At 46.7% G+C, this 15877-nt stretch overlaps 2 protein-coding genes and 1 non-coding gene across 4 annotated transcripts; 2 read left to right on the top strand and 1 right to left on the bottom strand.

Annotated features, from left to right (window-relative positions):
* The first annotated feature begins 9652 nt into the window (after positions 1–9652).
* On the top strand, positions 9653–11299 carry LOC107275816 (UPF0481 protein At3g47200). The gene is made up of 2 exons (XM_015793661.3): positions 9653–10359; positions 10444–11299. Exons 1-2 carry the CDS (start codon positions 9700–9702, stop codon positions 11188–11190), a joined length of 1407 nt encoding a protein of 468 aa, XP_015649147.1. The 5' UTR covers positions 9653–9699; the 3' UTR covers positions 11191–11299.
* A 1318-nt stretch (positions 11300–12617) lies between these two features.
* LOC4345311 (L10-interacting MYB domain-containing protein) lies at positions 12618–14629 on the bottom strand. Of its 2 annotated transcripts, none has more exons than XM_015792678.2 (4): positions 14172–14629; positions 13821–14029; positions 13380–13688; positions 12618–13285 (listed from the first exon to the last, which is right to left on the bottom strand). In XM_015792678.2, exons 3-4 carry the CDS (start codon positions 13686–13688, stop codon positions 13076–13078), a joined length of 519 nt encoding a protein of 172 aa, XP_015648164.1. In that variant the 5' UTR covers positions 13821–14029; positions 14172–14629; the 3' UTR covers positions 12618–13075. The 2 variants fall into 2 exon arrangements, with proteins under 2 accessions (XP_015648164.1, XP_025875705.1); XM_026019920.2 differs by having other exon boundaries at positions 13380–13738.
* Positions 14630–15666: 1037 nt separating this feature from the next.
* TRNAR-UCU (transfer RNA arginine (anticodon UCU)) lies at positions 15667–15739 on the top strand. Its single transcript has one exon. It is a non-coding gene; the product is annotated as a tRNA-Arg (tRNA).
* The last annotated feature ends 138 nt before the right edge of the window (positions 15740–15877 follow it).

Consider the following 15877-nt stretch of genomic DNA (forward strand, 5'->3'; position numbering starts at 1 on the left):
AGCCGTTCGCTCCGCCGAGCCGCCGCCGCTGTCGGTGACGTCACCGCTGACGTCATCAGGGTCGTCCGCCGTGAGCCGGTCGTGGACCGTTCGATCTCGGCCGTCCGTTTTGGATTGGATCGATCTCGGCAGTCCGTTCGCGTGAACCGCCGCCCGTGCGCCCGGTCCACCGAAACCCTAGCCCGCTGACGCAATAAATCTTCTTTTCCTTTTCAAAAATAATTCATTATTGCGTCATAATTCAATTTAAACCGATATAAGTGTTTTAATCCGATTTAATCTTTAAAAATTCATAACTAATTCATCTTAGCTCCGATTTAGTTGGTTCAAGTCTCTAAATTTTTCTAAAATTGAGATCTACACATTAAAAATATCCACATGTACTGTTCATGCTTGTTTATGTGCTGTTTTGGTGATTTTGCTCTTTTCTGCTTAGATTCCGTCGTTTCCGGAGAGTCCGTTTTCGCCGGAGAAGAGTTTGAAGAGTTCCAAGGCCAACAAGGCAAGTCACACAGATCCCAAACAACCCTTTGAGCATGTTGATCCTATTTAAAGCTATTATTTCTATTCAACTATTGCATTTATTTTCGAATGTCATTGGGTGGAATTAACCTATTCATTGTTATAGCCCTTTTGTTCTTGATTACTTTATTCCTTGATACCTTGGGTTACTATAATTTGACTAGTTGAGCTTTATTTATATTGGTTCAACTAGATATTAGAAATAATTGCTTAGCCCTGCTTAGAAACATTAGCACACTATTGGGATAACTTATGATTCACTATTATTTCATGATGGCTTAATTGATAGTTCACGATGGTCAATCGTGATTAGTTAATTAATTAATGTGCCAACTAAAACCTGATAATGGTGGGTTGTGAGCACATGGTTTTGATGGTCGTGCTCATGACAATTAAGGACCGGTTCACGAGTTTCGGTTGTGAAACATTAATCGTGCCAACCACAAGCCAGCATGGGCAACGGCTTTATCTTTTGTATAGCATGGTTCATTGCGGGGCACCAGACTGAGAAGTGGCAGAGATAAGCCCACGGGGGTCGCTGGGGAGTCCATGCCTTGTTTATAAGGGGGTGATTATGATCCAGGAAGGTGCGCTGCAGTGGATTATGTTGTATAAGGGGTATTGTCACAACTCCTTTCCGAGGTACCGTGGTGGTATTGAGGCACATGGTGACATGATGTGGGGTTGTGTCTTGTGGGTACAGTGGTACACCTCTGATCAGAGTAAAACTATTCGAATAGCCGTGCCCGCGGTTATGGGTGGGTCTAACAATGTCTTTCGTGATTAGTCTCACACTTCTCATCATAGTAAAAGATGCTTTAATTGGTAATAATTTGATTAGCTCCTGGTTTGGAATGGTACATTCCTGGTTTGGAGATAGAACTGCGCAGCCAGGGTGGTTGTTCAGAATGGTTGGGCCTATACAACAGGGTATGTTGTATAGCGTTGGATTAATATTGTTTAATTATTACTTAACTGTTTTATTAAATTCTCAAATGTTTGCTAAATGCTGCTTTTGCAAATGGAACCCTATTATGCCATCCTTTGTTATCCTGTGCACTTGCATATTTGCTGCGTGGCTTGCTGAGTATGTCATATACTCACCTTGCAATCATTCATCAGAGGAAGAGTTCTACAGTGAAGCTGATGGAGTGGAGGATTAGGTGTAGCCTTGGTCAAGCTGCTTGTGGAGTGGAGCCGTCTGCGCCGTTTATCTTATTTTCCGCTGCTTAGATTTTTATTGATTGAGAGGAACTATCTACCTCTGTAATGACATTTTATTCGCTTATTAATTAGAGTAATAATTGTACTCTATTATCAATTTGTTATTGTGTGCCTCGGCTGATTCCTGGACGAGGGTTCACACACATGTAAGCGTTTGGAATTTTGGATAGAAATTCCGGGCGTGACAGAGGGGCAAATCCCATCTTCATTATTCATATCCCACTACATGTTTCATAGCATACCCGAAAACTACTTTTATAACTACCCAATTATGGAGTAGCGTTTAGCAGTCCCTAAGTAAGCTACTACATATGTTGGGAATCATGATAATCTCAGGTCTAAGGATTCATCACCAACACTAAATGAGATCACTGATGACACAACATATATGTCTCTTGCAGTGTCTCATGTTGGGTCTATCCAACAACATGTTCACTAACATGTGTCCACTCTTCTTGTTGTTGGGCTTGCGCTTATGCATAACCATCACATGGTTGGAGTTTTTCTTAATGCTTTCCTCAGCAGTCTTTAGCATCCGATGCAATTCTGCCAAGGTCCTGTTCAGATTGTTCATGTTGAAATTCATTATGAACGGCTCAAAGCTGGGAGGGAGCGACTGGAGAATCAAATCAGTAGCTAGCTCTCGGCTAAGGGGAAAGCCAAGCTTATCCAGACTCTCGGTGTAACCAATCATTTTGATCACATGTGGGCTCACTGGATTACCTTCTGCAAGCCTACACGCAAACAAGGACTTTGAGGTATTAAACCTCTCAGCTCTTGCTTGGTCCTCAAACATGTTACGTAGTCCCGTGATTATCGTATGAGCATCCAATGCCTCATATTACCTTTGAAGCTCAGGGGACATAGTAGCAAGCATGAGACAGCTTATATCAAGATAATCATTGCATCGCTTTTCATGCTCCCTACGTTGAGCAGCAGGAGCATTGTTGGGCAAGTTAGCTGGAAAAGGCTCTGTAAGCACAAACTCTTTGTGCTCTTGCTTGAGAACAATTCTCAGGTTGCGATACCAGTCCATGAAGTTTGTTCCAGTCAACTTCTCTTTCTCAAGAATAGACCGCAAGTTAAAACTGGATGGTGCAAGAGCTGCCATGATCTATAATAGAAATATATGTATGCAAAATCAGCACCATGTTTACAGTTAACCTTTCATTAAACAATTTAACAAAAGATACTCCCACTATGTATTGTGAAACAAAATTCCCTCCAGTATCATAGTGAGTCAAGATCCTTATTTTGTTAGTGTCTAGTGAGCTTTGGCATCACAGCTAGACAACTATCAAAATAGGTAAGCAACACCTTGCAATCACATCATATGTGACTCTTGTGCTATTGGAGTGACATCTCCATGTCCAACCCAACCTATGCCCCAAGGTCCAAAACCGTTTTGATAACCTTGTCAAGTAAACCAATAATCTCCGCATATAGATGTCCGACATCTATCCTATTTTATCATGATAAAAAGTGACACTTGGCTATGGCAAACCCATCACTTATGATCACAACCGTAATAGGTGCAATTATTGGAAGAGCATAAATTACACTTAATTTTTCTGAGGGAGTCTATCCTACCATGTCATATCAAATATATAACAGCAATAAAGTAAGATAGATATAAAAACCCCAAGCGAAATCTAAGGGGCAACGCACACGGTGGTCCCGCTAGATCTCATCTACGATTCGCCATGTGAAAACCTTAACGACGTAATCAAATTATGCCGAGACCGAGTCAATCTCATTGGCTCATTTTTCTCATTGGCATGCGGTTCCAGTGGACATCGAACTATCCGATGAACACAATCGCGCTCGGCCTTGGTGAGTACTAGATATTCCAGTGAAGTCACCAACACACATACCGATTGATCTCATCAACCCATGCAGCTATCGGTTCATCTCATGTTCCGATCACCTAAGAACTCATATACAATATAATAGATCTCATCTACTACATCCGCGTATCAATTATATGCAATGATCTAGATCATAAACTATACAAGGCGGCTCAAATACCACTGTTGGGATACGCATAGGCTACGATAGCATAAATCAAAATTTTCTATCGCGTAAACCAGGAACGATGCAAGTATTATATCATAGATCGTTACCACTCGACGCGTTGCGCAGCGGAAGAAGACGCTGAGAAGTCGAAGGAACTCTCACGAAGTAGTGCGCGTCGATGTAGAGGAAGTAGTCGATCGCACCGGCTCGACCTTCTCCTCCTCGTACGTTCTCCTCGCCATACTCCCACTCGATCAGCACCGCAAACCAGCGGCGCCTCTACCGGTATCCACACGTACAGGGACGGAATGCCACGCACAGATGTGCTAGCACTCGCGCGCGGCTAGGGTTTTGCTCGGGTAGGGAAGTGACGGCTAGGGTTTCTCAAGTGATGCAATACCTCCGCCGGTCACACCCCTCACGAATATATAGGATCCATCACTCGGGCCTCCAAGGCCCGTAGGACTCCTATTTGGATCCTTATCCGAATTAAGCTCATATTGGATCTCTATCCAATCCCCTTATTCCGGCCCATTAAGCGTGCGACCCTGTAGGTTCATATATACTCGGCTGTAACCCGAAAACTCCTTTTCGGTCCACGCGTCAACAGCGGCCCCTAGCAGAACGTATTGACCCACCGGGCATACATAAAGATCATATCGGCTGAACCTCTAGTGTATACTTGTATGAACCCCTTTGCCTCACGATATCGATTAAGCTCAAGGCTAGATATGTGCCGTCCTCTAATAGCTCAATCATTCACTCGAACCTGTTGATAGATTATATAACTTGTGATCGACTCCTCAATCACCTTTGGCATGGCCATGCACTTCCATAATCTACAACATCGAGGGGCCTAGAGATATCTCTCCATAGGAGGGGCAAATCCCATCTTCATTATTCATATCCCACTACATATTTCGTAGCATAACCGAAAACTACTTTTATAACTACCCAATTACGGAGTAGCGCTTAGCAGTCCCTAAGTAAGCTACTACATATGTTGGGAACCATGATAATCTCAGGTCTAAGGATTCAATACCAACACTAAATGAGATCACTGATAACACAACACATATGGCTCTTGCAGTGTCTCATGTTGGGTCTATCCAACAACATGTTCACTAACATGTGTCTATATTATTAATTTGGTATCTCTATACCATGATCCATGAGACATGATCATCAATTAATACATGTGCTGATCATCTAAACATATTTGTTCCACATATGATTTTTGATCAGGGATCCTTTCGAAATAGCAACAAACAACATAAAGAGTCTCATGAAAGAATCACATATTCATTAACCAATAAGGAGTTATCTATTTCAAGGAACAATGTCGGACAAATATGTAAACATAGTATGTGATACAATCATCTCTATGATTGTCTCTAGGGCATATCACTAACACTTTAAACAACAGTTAGTTAATCCCAAATTCCGTATTAGGGTGATTTATAGGCTTAGCTCATTACGAATTAGTAGCTTACAAAATCTACAAACCCCCTTTGCTCATCAGCCCTAGCATACGAAAGTGTTTGACCGTCTAACAAGAGTACTAGACCCTCGCACCAGACCTCGCTCCCAATGCGACAACAAATTGGAACACCAACGTCCTTTACGCTACACCGCATTTAGAACATCAACGTCAGATCATAACACCACATCCGAATGCTAAACTGTTAGAGAATCATGATGAAGCATAAGTAAAAGCTAAGGCCCCTTTTGAAAATTTCCTTACAAGGTCTTTCCAAACAAAGGATTGAATTATATACCGTCCTTCGAAAATCCTAAAGATATTTTGAAGGAAGGTATCAAGAGCTTAAACCTCTTAGAAAATCCAATGTGTTTTCTGTGGTTCCTATGGTTTTCCTACGATCTATTCAAACGACCATTCATATATTTATATTTTTCCTGTGTTTTGCACTCGCATTTCTTTCAAAATCTTACGTTTTTCATAATCCTCCTTTGTCAATCACGTGTTTCAAAGAAGCTCCCTAAAAAGTTAGTTTTTCATAATCCTCCTTTGTCAATCACGTGTTTCAAAGAAGCTCCCTAAAAAGTTAGTTTCCGTTCTTGGCAATGCCCTGAAGCGGTGTGTTACCGCGTCGACGGCCATACCATGCTATTGCGATGATATAATAAACTCGAATATTCGATTTAGCTGCTAATCAACATGCGTTTGGCTGCAGACCGATGACATGGTGAATAACTTGCACTACTACAGAAACCCTAATCGGTGCCAGTTAGGAACCCCCTAGGTGCCGGTTTTCCCAACCGGCACCACGGAGGCGGCACTGATGACTTCGGTCATCAATGCTAGTTCTAGAGCCGGCATCTATATAGGTAAAGATGTCAGTTTTTTAGGTTTTAGAACCGGCACCTTTAAGGTTTGAGGAATAAAAAAAAAAGCTGGCTCGATGCATCGGCTCGATTCATCGAGGTGAGCAGCTCCCTTTCACCTCGAACAATCAAGAACACACCAATTCAGAACAAGAATAGGAACAAGATGAGCCCTCCAAAAAAATTACCAGGTCTCTATTGATGCGAAAAACACACACTGGCCTGAAAGATCTGCTTAACTCCTATGCATGTCCAAAATCTTGCTTTTAGATTCGTGAGAGTGCCTGTTGATTTGATCCTGCAATCAACAAGAGTAAAGACAAGAAAAACCGCAGTTAAATCCATAAACGATAGCCGATCGGCTAGTTGCCGATGACATATCATTTATATATCTTTGAGCTGATGTCATGTTTGAATCGATCGGCAGCAATGAATGAATAAGATAAAACCAAATCTACTCGATCGACTGTAGATATTAACAACATATAGTCTTTACTTCGGTATATACTTAAACTAAGTGATTGGGATAGATCGGTCACCATGCCGAGACAGTATAAATCACTTAAGCCGAAATATATATTAAAGCGAAGATTATATATTAGTTTATAGCATAGCCAATCAAATAGATCTAGCATGTATCGGCTAATACTTCGATACCACTCTATACCAAGATATCAAAACAAGCAAGATATATCAAACAAGAAGCCTAATATAACTTTAGTGCAACAAGATCTTAATATAAAGGGCAGATTTAGCATGACAAGCAAGCATATGAGATAAGAATAGCTAAAGCAGTTAGCATCGGCTAAAACTCCGATACTATCTCTATTGATAATCATAAAACAGGCTAGATATCACAATTATAGATATAACTTAATAGATCGAACTCAACCGATGCAGCATTAAGCATAAAGATAACTGTAAGATCTAAGCAAGATAATGAAAATCTCTAAGAGATGGTAGATACACAATATAATCTAGATTAATAACAAGATCTAACTCTATCGGCTACTTTCTAGTAGTAAAAACCAGCCGATGGCAAGTTATATAACGCAATTAACAGAGATTATAAAGTATATATGATAACTTGACGAATTACATAAATAAGATTAGAGTATCATAAAGATGGAAGCACTGATCCCGAGAACGCAAACCGCCATTACAAGTTTACCTCTAGTTGAAGATCGAATCGATGCAGCTCAACCCGAAAGCAAGAACTCGTCAAAATAGAATGAAAGTAAAAAAGGGTGGCGATGTGCCAAAAGTGTTATTGAACTGATGTTATCGATTACATTGGGTTCGGGTCATATTTATACCTGAGATACAAAACATGTCCTTGTCGGACACGACTCTTATCTCTAAGAGGCTCTAATATACCATAAGTCTTTACCGCAGACTTTTGCCCAGATATATCTCTAACAAAATATCCTAATTAATAGATACAATTGCTTTTCTGAGAGCTTTATCTCCATCGCGGCAATCCTTGTGAATCACGTTGATCGATTCTAGAAACAGCTTCGGAGCCATCCCCATCGGAATCGGCTGTATTGGCTCTATCGGCTGCATCAACCATCCCCTATCCAATCCATCTCAGCCGATGCATACTCCAGCCGATGCCTTCGCAGCCGATGCATACTCTGTTCTTCGAATCTTTGCCGAATCCGCTTCGATTCCAATATCGAACTTGGTTCATATCTTACCAAATTTGGTCGTTAATAGTCTCCCCAAATTTATCAACAGAAATAGTTCAACCGGTTCAGTTCAACACATACCAGTAAATTATCAGGTCTCTCTAAAATTTTGCATGCAAATTCAACAAGTTGTAGGCAAGAAAAAAGGAGAGACGAAATCAGATCGTACCGCCGCCGAAGTGGTACGAAGTTGCATAGGAGAAGGGGCTGGGCGAGGAGGATGATGAGCCCCGCCGCTGCTGCCTCTGCCTCCCCTCCCACCGGATCTGGCAGAGGGGAGGGCGTCGCCCGCCACTGCTGCCTCTCCTCCCGCCACCTCCCGCCTCTACCGCCGCCACCTCCCGCCGCTGCCGCTATCGTTGCCTCCCCTCTCGCTGGATTTGGCGGAGGGGAGGGTGCTCCCGCCGCCGACCGCTGCCGCCTCTCCTCCTGCCGCCGACCGCTGCCGCCACCTCCCACCTCTACTGCCGCCAACTCCCACCACTGCCGCTGCCACCTCTCCTCTCGCTGCCCCCGCCTCCCGCCACTGCGGCCGCCACCTCCCTCAGCCGCCGGGGAGGAGAAGGTGAGAGAGGAGGCGCAAAAAAGAGAGAGAGTTCGAGAGAGGCGAAGAGACGCGCGCGCGTGAGAGAGAGAGAGAGATACGAGTCAGTTGACTCTGATGGATGGATAAGAATGTGGGGGCTCCCCGTGTGGCTCGCCTCGGTGTCGGTTTTTTTAAAAAAAACCGGCACCTATTTCTTTAACCACAAAGATGCCGGTTCTTAGGTGGGCCCTACGCCTACTATTCCGATGGGATGGATACTAAAAGGTGCCGGATTTTCAATAAAAACCGGCATCTTTCTCTGACACCAGTAATAGGTGCCGGTTCTTTTTAAAAACTGGCACCTATTTGAGGATAAAGGTGCTGATTCTTTGGATTTTGGCGGGTTGATAGACGCATGGATAGGGAAAGGAGCTATAGGTACCGGTTTTACCTACTCTAGCATCTGTAATAGCGGTATCTATTTGATGTTTTGTAGTAGTGATGGTACTGAGCTTCGTGTCAATGATCCCTGACCCACCAGCGATGAGCGGCAGCAGCGGCCTAGCGCTCCACCCTCTCGAACGTCTGCCATGAGAGATGGAACTCTCTTACATGGTACAGGAGTATCAGTTTGCTGCTTTGGACTTTGGAGTCTTCAGGGCCTGAAACATGTTGGACCAGGTTGTTGTTGTGCTGTTCGAAATTGGAATCATGGCTGATAGATAACTGCCCCAGGGAGCGAGCGTCATGCTGCATCCTTGTTCTATGGTTCCCATGATACCACCACGGTGTGGAGGCTCACACGGGTCATGAGAAATTGAGCAAACGAGAAAAGTAATGAGTGAAAACTGGATGTGTGGGGAGGAAGTTAGAAGAAAAATTGAGTAGTGGACTTGTGGGGGGTCCTTTGTACCTAATTGAGTTGAAGAGGGGGATGATGAAAGTATAAGTGACTCGTGCAAAAAGAATAGTTCCAAAATTTCAAAATTTCGGTGGAAAACGAAAGTGAAAACATTGCATGGGAGTGGACCCAAATGGCCACTTCCCTGTAGATACGAGGACAGCGATGTAATGTTGTACTTTCTCACATACACAATGACCGTATGTATTAACAAGTCATTAAGCCCCTTTTAAATTTTGACTTGTCGAACATTGCCGAAAGTAAATGAATTTTTTGTTGTTCGAGTGACAAAGTAGACCACGTTATGGCAGTAGCAATGGCTGGACGGTGCCTAAAAAATATTGTTTGCTCTGTAATCTCGATTTAGAGTAGTATATTTTTTTTTTTGCGGGGGATTTAGAGTAGTAGTATATTATTACTCAAAATTTCCCCCAACCTTTGACGCGACAAGCAACATCAAGAAATCTCACCAAATGGAAGGCGAGGAGCAGCAGAGGGTGAAGACGACGAGCCAATGGGTGTCCCACGTCGAGCACCTGCTCGACGCCGGCGGCAACCCATCGGAGGAGGAGGCGAGGCGGTGGCGGAGGCAGTCGGTGTACCGCGTGCCGGCGTACATCAAGCATCGCACCTCCTACGGCGCACCGCAGCTGGTGTCGCTCGGCCCCTTCCACCACGGCGTCCCCGAGCTCCGGCCGGCCGAGGAGCACAAGGAGAGGGCGCTCCTGCACCTGCTCCGCCGCGGCGGCGGCGGCGGCGATGGGCGGCGGCTGCGGCTGGGTAGCCTCGTGGCGTCGATGGAGGAGGTGGTGGTGGAGCTGCAGGACGCGTACCAGGGGCTGGGCGCCACCAAGTGGAGGGACGACCGCGACGGGTTCTTGAAGATGATGGTCTTGGATGGGTGCTTCCTGCTCGAGGTGATGCGCGCGGCGGCCGAGGCGGCGCAGGGCGACGGTGACGGCGAGGGCGTGGGCGGAGGCTACGCGGCGAACGACCCCGTGTTCAGCCGCCACGGCGAGCTGTACGTGTTCCCGTACGTCCGCCGCGACATGCTCATGATCGAGAACCAGCTGCCGCTCCTCGTGCTCCAGCGGATCGTCGCCTTCGTCCACGGCGGCGCCGCCCCTGAAGCGGTGCGTGCGTCGTGGTATGCTGCTGCTCTGATCAACTCGAGTGTTCGATTAGTTGCTGATTAACTCGCCGGCGTTTGGTTGCAGAGCGACGACGCGATCAACAACATGGTGCTCAGCTTCGTGTCGATGATCCCTGACCCGCCGGCGATGAGAGGCGGCGGCGGCCTGGCGCTCCACCCGCTCGACGTCTGCCACCGGAGCCTGCTCCATGGCTCGCCGCCAAGGCCGTGCCATACGGGGAGGCGAGAGGAGTTCGTGCCGTCGGCGACGGAGCTCGACCAGGCGGGCGTCCGGTTCCGTCCCAGCCGGACGCGCAGCCTCCACGACATCAGCTTCCGCCACGGCGCGCTCCGCATCCCGCGCCTCGCCGTGGACGACACGACGGAGCACAAGCTGTTCAGCCTGATGGCATTCGAGCAGCTGCACGGCGCCGGCGCCAACGAGGTGACGGCGTACGTGTTCTTCATGGACAACGTGATCAAGTCCGGCGACGACGCGCGGCTGCTGGGCGCGAGCGGCGTGGTGTCCAACGGGCTGGGCAGCGACGAGGCGGTGGCGGAGATGTTCAACCGGCTGGCGAGCGAGGCGGAGCTGGACCGGCGGAGCGCGCTGCACGGCGTGCACGGGGAGGTGAACGCGTACAGGGAGAAGCGGTGGAACCAGTGGCGCGCCAGCCTCGTCCGCAACCACGCCGGCAACCCGTGGGCGATCGTCTCGCTCGTCGTCGCCTTCGTGCTCCTCGTCCTCACCGTCTTGCAGACCGTGTACACCGTGCTGCCCTACTACCAGGAGCAGGCGGCAGCCGGCGAGGCTGCTCTCCGCGAACTCTGACGGCATGATCTAGTGGGAAATCGATCAGTGTGTTTTTAGCTTAATTAGCCTTGCTGTTCCCTTGATTTTGTTGAAATTGATAAAATGGAGAAACAATCGGAGAAGAGAAGAGACGATTGAGCTCGGAGCGAATTTGGGTCTCTGGGCTTCCGTTGCTGAACAGCTTCGTGCCGAGCCCAGGCTAAGCTCCTCGCCAGCGGCGGCTATGCTTGACCGAGAAGTGGTGCAGTGCTCACCCCATCTTCGCCAGCGGAGGCTACGAATTACCCCCCCCCCCCCCCCCGACCCAATCTAGGACGGTTTTGTTCTACGTACATTTCAGTCAGCATTTTCTTTTTTAAATGATAGGCCCCACCCGTCATATATACTCTATCCCCTCCTCTTTCTCCTCTTCCTCTCTCTCTCGCGTTATCGCCTTATTGGCGAGCAAGGCAGCACGCGGCGGGGCGAGCGGAGGCGGCTGCGGGTGCGGCCGGCCACGCCCCTCCCCTCCCCTTCTTCCTCACCCCCCCCCCCCCCACCATGCCCCCACCTCCTCCACCCCCTCGTCGGACCACCGCCGCCGCCACCGCCGCCGCCGACAACGACAACGACAACGTCGACTACGCTGCGGAGATGGAGGCTGACGCCGCCGGGAACGGCTCGGCAAGGTCGGCGGCGGCGGCGGCGTATGTGGCGCGGGCCGTCGTCTACGACGGCGTTGACCCATTTGAGGGGATGGAGTTCGACAACGAGGAGCCGTTAACGCGCACGTCATGGTGCAGACACAGCCGCAGCCATCGGGGGTGGACGCGGCGCCGTTGACACGGAGCTCGACAGGGCGTTGCCCGCCGCCGCCGCGTCCTCCCGCGCTGTGCTGCCGCCCCCATCGCTGTTGACACGGAGCACGAGAGGGCGCCACCCGCCGCTGCCGCGTCCTCCCCCCGTGCCGCCGTCCACAGCTGCATGCCCGAGCCCGTCCGCCGGCTGCAGCCGCCTATCTGAGAGGGAGAGAGAGGGGCCGGGCAGAGAGAGAGAGGGACCTAGGAGAGAGAGGGGGAGGGAGAGATATGACAAGTGGGCCCAAGGAGTCTTTTTCTGACTGGATTGCCACGTTAGCACCACGTGTGCAAGCTCAAGCCAAAACCACTTTGAACAGTGTCGAGGGGGGTAATTCGTTCGGTATTAATAGTTTAAGGTGAGCTATGTCTGGTTTCTGAGTTCGGGGGTAATTCAGTCGACTGCGATAGTTCAGCGGGGTAATTCGTACTTTTTCCGTTACAAAATGTATGCATGTACAAAATCAGTGTAGTGCATTTTTCCATTGTTCTACAGTAGGTGAGGATGCAACATGGTTATTCAATTTTCAAGTAAAAAAAAGAATAAAGAAAGGACAAGTAGATCTATATGAAATGACTAGCCGACTGATACAAATTTATATGATAAAGTAGCAAAGCAAATAAGGTCATAATGCATAACATAAGAGTATGCCAAGGTCAAACAACCGATTACATAATGCCACGTCGTGTTGGCGATGGGTATATACAATCAAACACCGTGTGCGACAACTAAGCATGGACTGGTATCACTTTTTCCTAGCATTGTCCCAAGTCCATCGGAGCCATGCTTTACGATTCTCTGCAGGGTAAATACACCTAAAAGCTGCCCATCGTGCAGCTGACCTAAATAGGTCAGTAGCTATGAAATACAACTCAGATCCTTGAGCCACACCATCCTCTTCTACAAGTTGCAGCAATTCTTTTATCTCATCTTGCTCTCCCCTGAGCACACTGCTTTCATTCCTGCTTCTTTCGAGCATACTCTCTGATACGCACCCTACATAGTACTCCATATTTTTACTCTTCTTGGGTGGTGGGCGGTCAACCACCTGCTCCTTCCCTGCCCTTTAAGCCACACGGCCAGCACTAGACAAGCCGACATTGTCGTTAGACATCGGAGTAAGGTTGTCATCGCTTCCACTGCTTGGTGTTCTCTTGCCAATACCACCTACGCACAACATTGTACCTTCTTCGGTGTCCATGCAACCAAAATGAGTAGTCAGCTCATCCTCATGTTCAAGCGGCTTTCCACGGAACTGTCTGGCATCCCTATTCTCCTACAAGTCAGATATGGACAATGTAAGTTTGACGAGACAATAACAAAAACTCAATATTAGTTTTGTAGTAAAATCAATATTCACATGTAGTTACCTCAATACGGTCTTCCCACCAATCATCATCGCACCTTATGGTGCTAGAATTGTTGTCCCACCCACCTCCGCTCTTATTCTTTAGGCTCTTCCATAGCTTGTATTGTCTCTTAAAGGTGCTAAATTTGTTTTGAAGCTGTTTACTGTCATAGTTCTTGCCTGATTGTTCTCTGAAATTGCGATATAAATTCTGCCAACCTATGTTGGTACGACCCTTCTTGTTGTGATTGCGCTTTGTCTTCTCAGCAATGCATAAGTCGAGGAATATCTTTGTGAGGGCTTTGTCCCAATAGGTGCGACCACCAGCCATCTATGTGTAATTTTGCATTACATGTAGTCCAACTTAGGAGTTTTTGAGATCTTAAACACAGTACTAACATCAAGTTGCAGGTATGCAAAACATTTTTCGCACTGATAACTAATATGAGAAAGCAATGCTTGCCTTGAGTTAGTTCTGCCGTGCAGGAGTTGTACGCAGATTGTATCATGCGGCTTCAGGTGGAGACCATGACGATGTCGACCGGCGGAGGGAAATCGTTTGTTCAGATTGAGGATTCCTACGTACAAGTCGCTCTTGTGACCTTACAAGTGCCAACCGCTCCGTGGTGCCATATCGTCTCAGGTTATGTGCCAGCGCTTCTGGTTGCGGTCCTACAAATGTCCAAGAATCAAATCAGCAGTTCGTATGCCTGCACAAGGTGCCCTTCGGCCGAGTTGACATGGCGAATGGTGCCATACACAAATACCCCTAAAAATGCAAGATCAAAAATCACAAAAGGGAGATGATTCTTACCTCCTAACTGCCGGACCTGGACGGATCTGGGGGAGAAGACGTCGCCAGCGACACAGCGTGGGTCTTGCCCGACGGGATGTTTCCCTTGGCTGCACTCTATCCCCTCAACAACCACACCCTAATGAGGTTAACTCCAGCCGACTGTCGAGCTTCCCCTCCCCTCAACCCCCACAGCTGAATCAAGATGAACTTCACATCCTATTGGATTTAATCGATCATATCGGGAGTGGTGAGAGGAAAAAAGGAAGGGGATGGGAAGGGGTGGCGTCGGGCGCGACCGGAAGGCACGGCACGGCTCGGAGGGATGAGGATGGGAGAGAACGTGGAGGAGATCGGGAAGGCACGGCGTGGCTCGGCAGGAGGAGGACGGGAGAGAAGGCGGAGGGGATCGAGACGCGCTCGGCAGAGTGTGGGCCGTGGCGATGGAAGAGAAGGCGCGATAGGGTGGAGTGTGGGCTACGCGATAGGACTGGGAGATGGGAACTAGAAGAGGGGCGTCATTTTTTTTGGATTTCGCTATATCTCACTCGAAAGATTTTTTTCTTATCTCTCACTCGATTTTCTAACTCAAACTTACAGTGCATTTTCTTGTAAGTTACAGTGTAATTTATGAAACTTACACTATAACTTTTGTAAGTTACACTGTAATTTTTGAATCTTCGCATGTAAATTTTAAATTTTATATTTGATTTGGTCTTTTTCTTGAGGATATGGTAATTTAGTGTCCATTATGGTGTTTCTTAATTGCTTTTTGCTTTTTATTATATCTATCAGATTTTAATATAAAGATTAAAAATCTGTGTGATACGATTATAAAAATCTTTCGAAAGATGTATAGGTACTTTCTTTTTTTTCGCGAGAAACCAACTTTTTTTTTGCGGGGAGTGGGTTGCAGCCGTTTCCACAACCGAACGACTGGGCTATGCAACACAGCCTAGACCACTGCAGCCGAACGGCTGGGTTGTGCGGCACAGCCCAAACAGTTGCGAAAATAGGCTACCGAACAGGCCCACTATCGTTGACTAAGGAAATTCCATTTTTCCTTAAAACAAGATCCACCTCACTTGTTAGTTTTCTAATCCTATCTTACTATAACGTTTAACCCACTCAATCTTAAAACTCAATATGCAAAGATGTCACATTATCATTCACCAACAATTATTACATCTTAAACATCATGCAAGCATGCTATATTATTTATAATTCTATAATTTATTAAATTTTAGAATTTTATGCAAGCATATTAAATCATCCCACATAATTCACATAATATTTTAAAATATATCTTTATCATTTTTTATAATATCTTGTATACCTATATAGTTCATTCTTCCTTAGTTAATATTATTTTTTCTTCTCTCATTAATTCATATCATGTTAATTGCTTTTAGACATTAGATGATTAATTCATACTCCAAATTATCTCTCTGTCGAAGCAAAGGAACAGAAGAACGAATTCTTACATTTAGTTAAAGCTGGACCCCACAGCAACAAAGCGCCCATGGCCTAATGGATAAGGCGTCTGACTTCTAATCAGGCGATTGTGGGTTCGAGTCCCACTGGGCGTGCAATTATTTTTTTTTTCCTTTTCATTTCGTTTTTTTCGGCCTTCTTTTTCCATTTCTTTTGGTTTTCTCTTTGGGCCTTCTTCCCGTGGACTGCAGATCGCTCCGGTCGGAGATGCCTTTTGCTCACGGTGAACGTTA

The sequence above is a fragment of the Oryza sativa genome, chromosome 8, assembly GCF_034140825.1.
Source record: "Oryza sativa Japonica Group chromosome 8, ASM3414082v1".
Lineage (NCBI taxonomy): Eukaryota > Viridiplantae > Streptophyta > Magnoliopsida > Poales > Poaceae > Oryza > Oryza sativa.

Bases quoted from the DNA above. Each gene is read 5' to 3' on its own strand.
- LOC107275816 (XM_015793661.3), top strand. From the start codon at position 9,700: ATGGAAGGCGAGGAGCAGCAGAGGGTGAAGACGACGAGCCAATGGGTG. The intron at 10,360-10,443 runs GTGCGTGCGTCG...GTTTGGTTGCAG, and splicing joins GCGGCGCCGCCCCTGAAGCG to AGCGACGACGCGATCAACAA.
- LOC4345311 (XM_015792678.2), bottom strand. From the start codon at position 13,688: ATGGCTGGTGGTCGCACCTATTGGGACAAAGCCCTCACAAAGATATTC. The intron at 13,286-13,379 runs GTAACTACATGT...TCTGACTTGTAG, and splicing joins GGTGGGAAGACCGTATTGAG to GAGAATAGGGATGCCAGACA.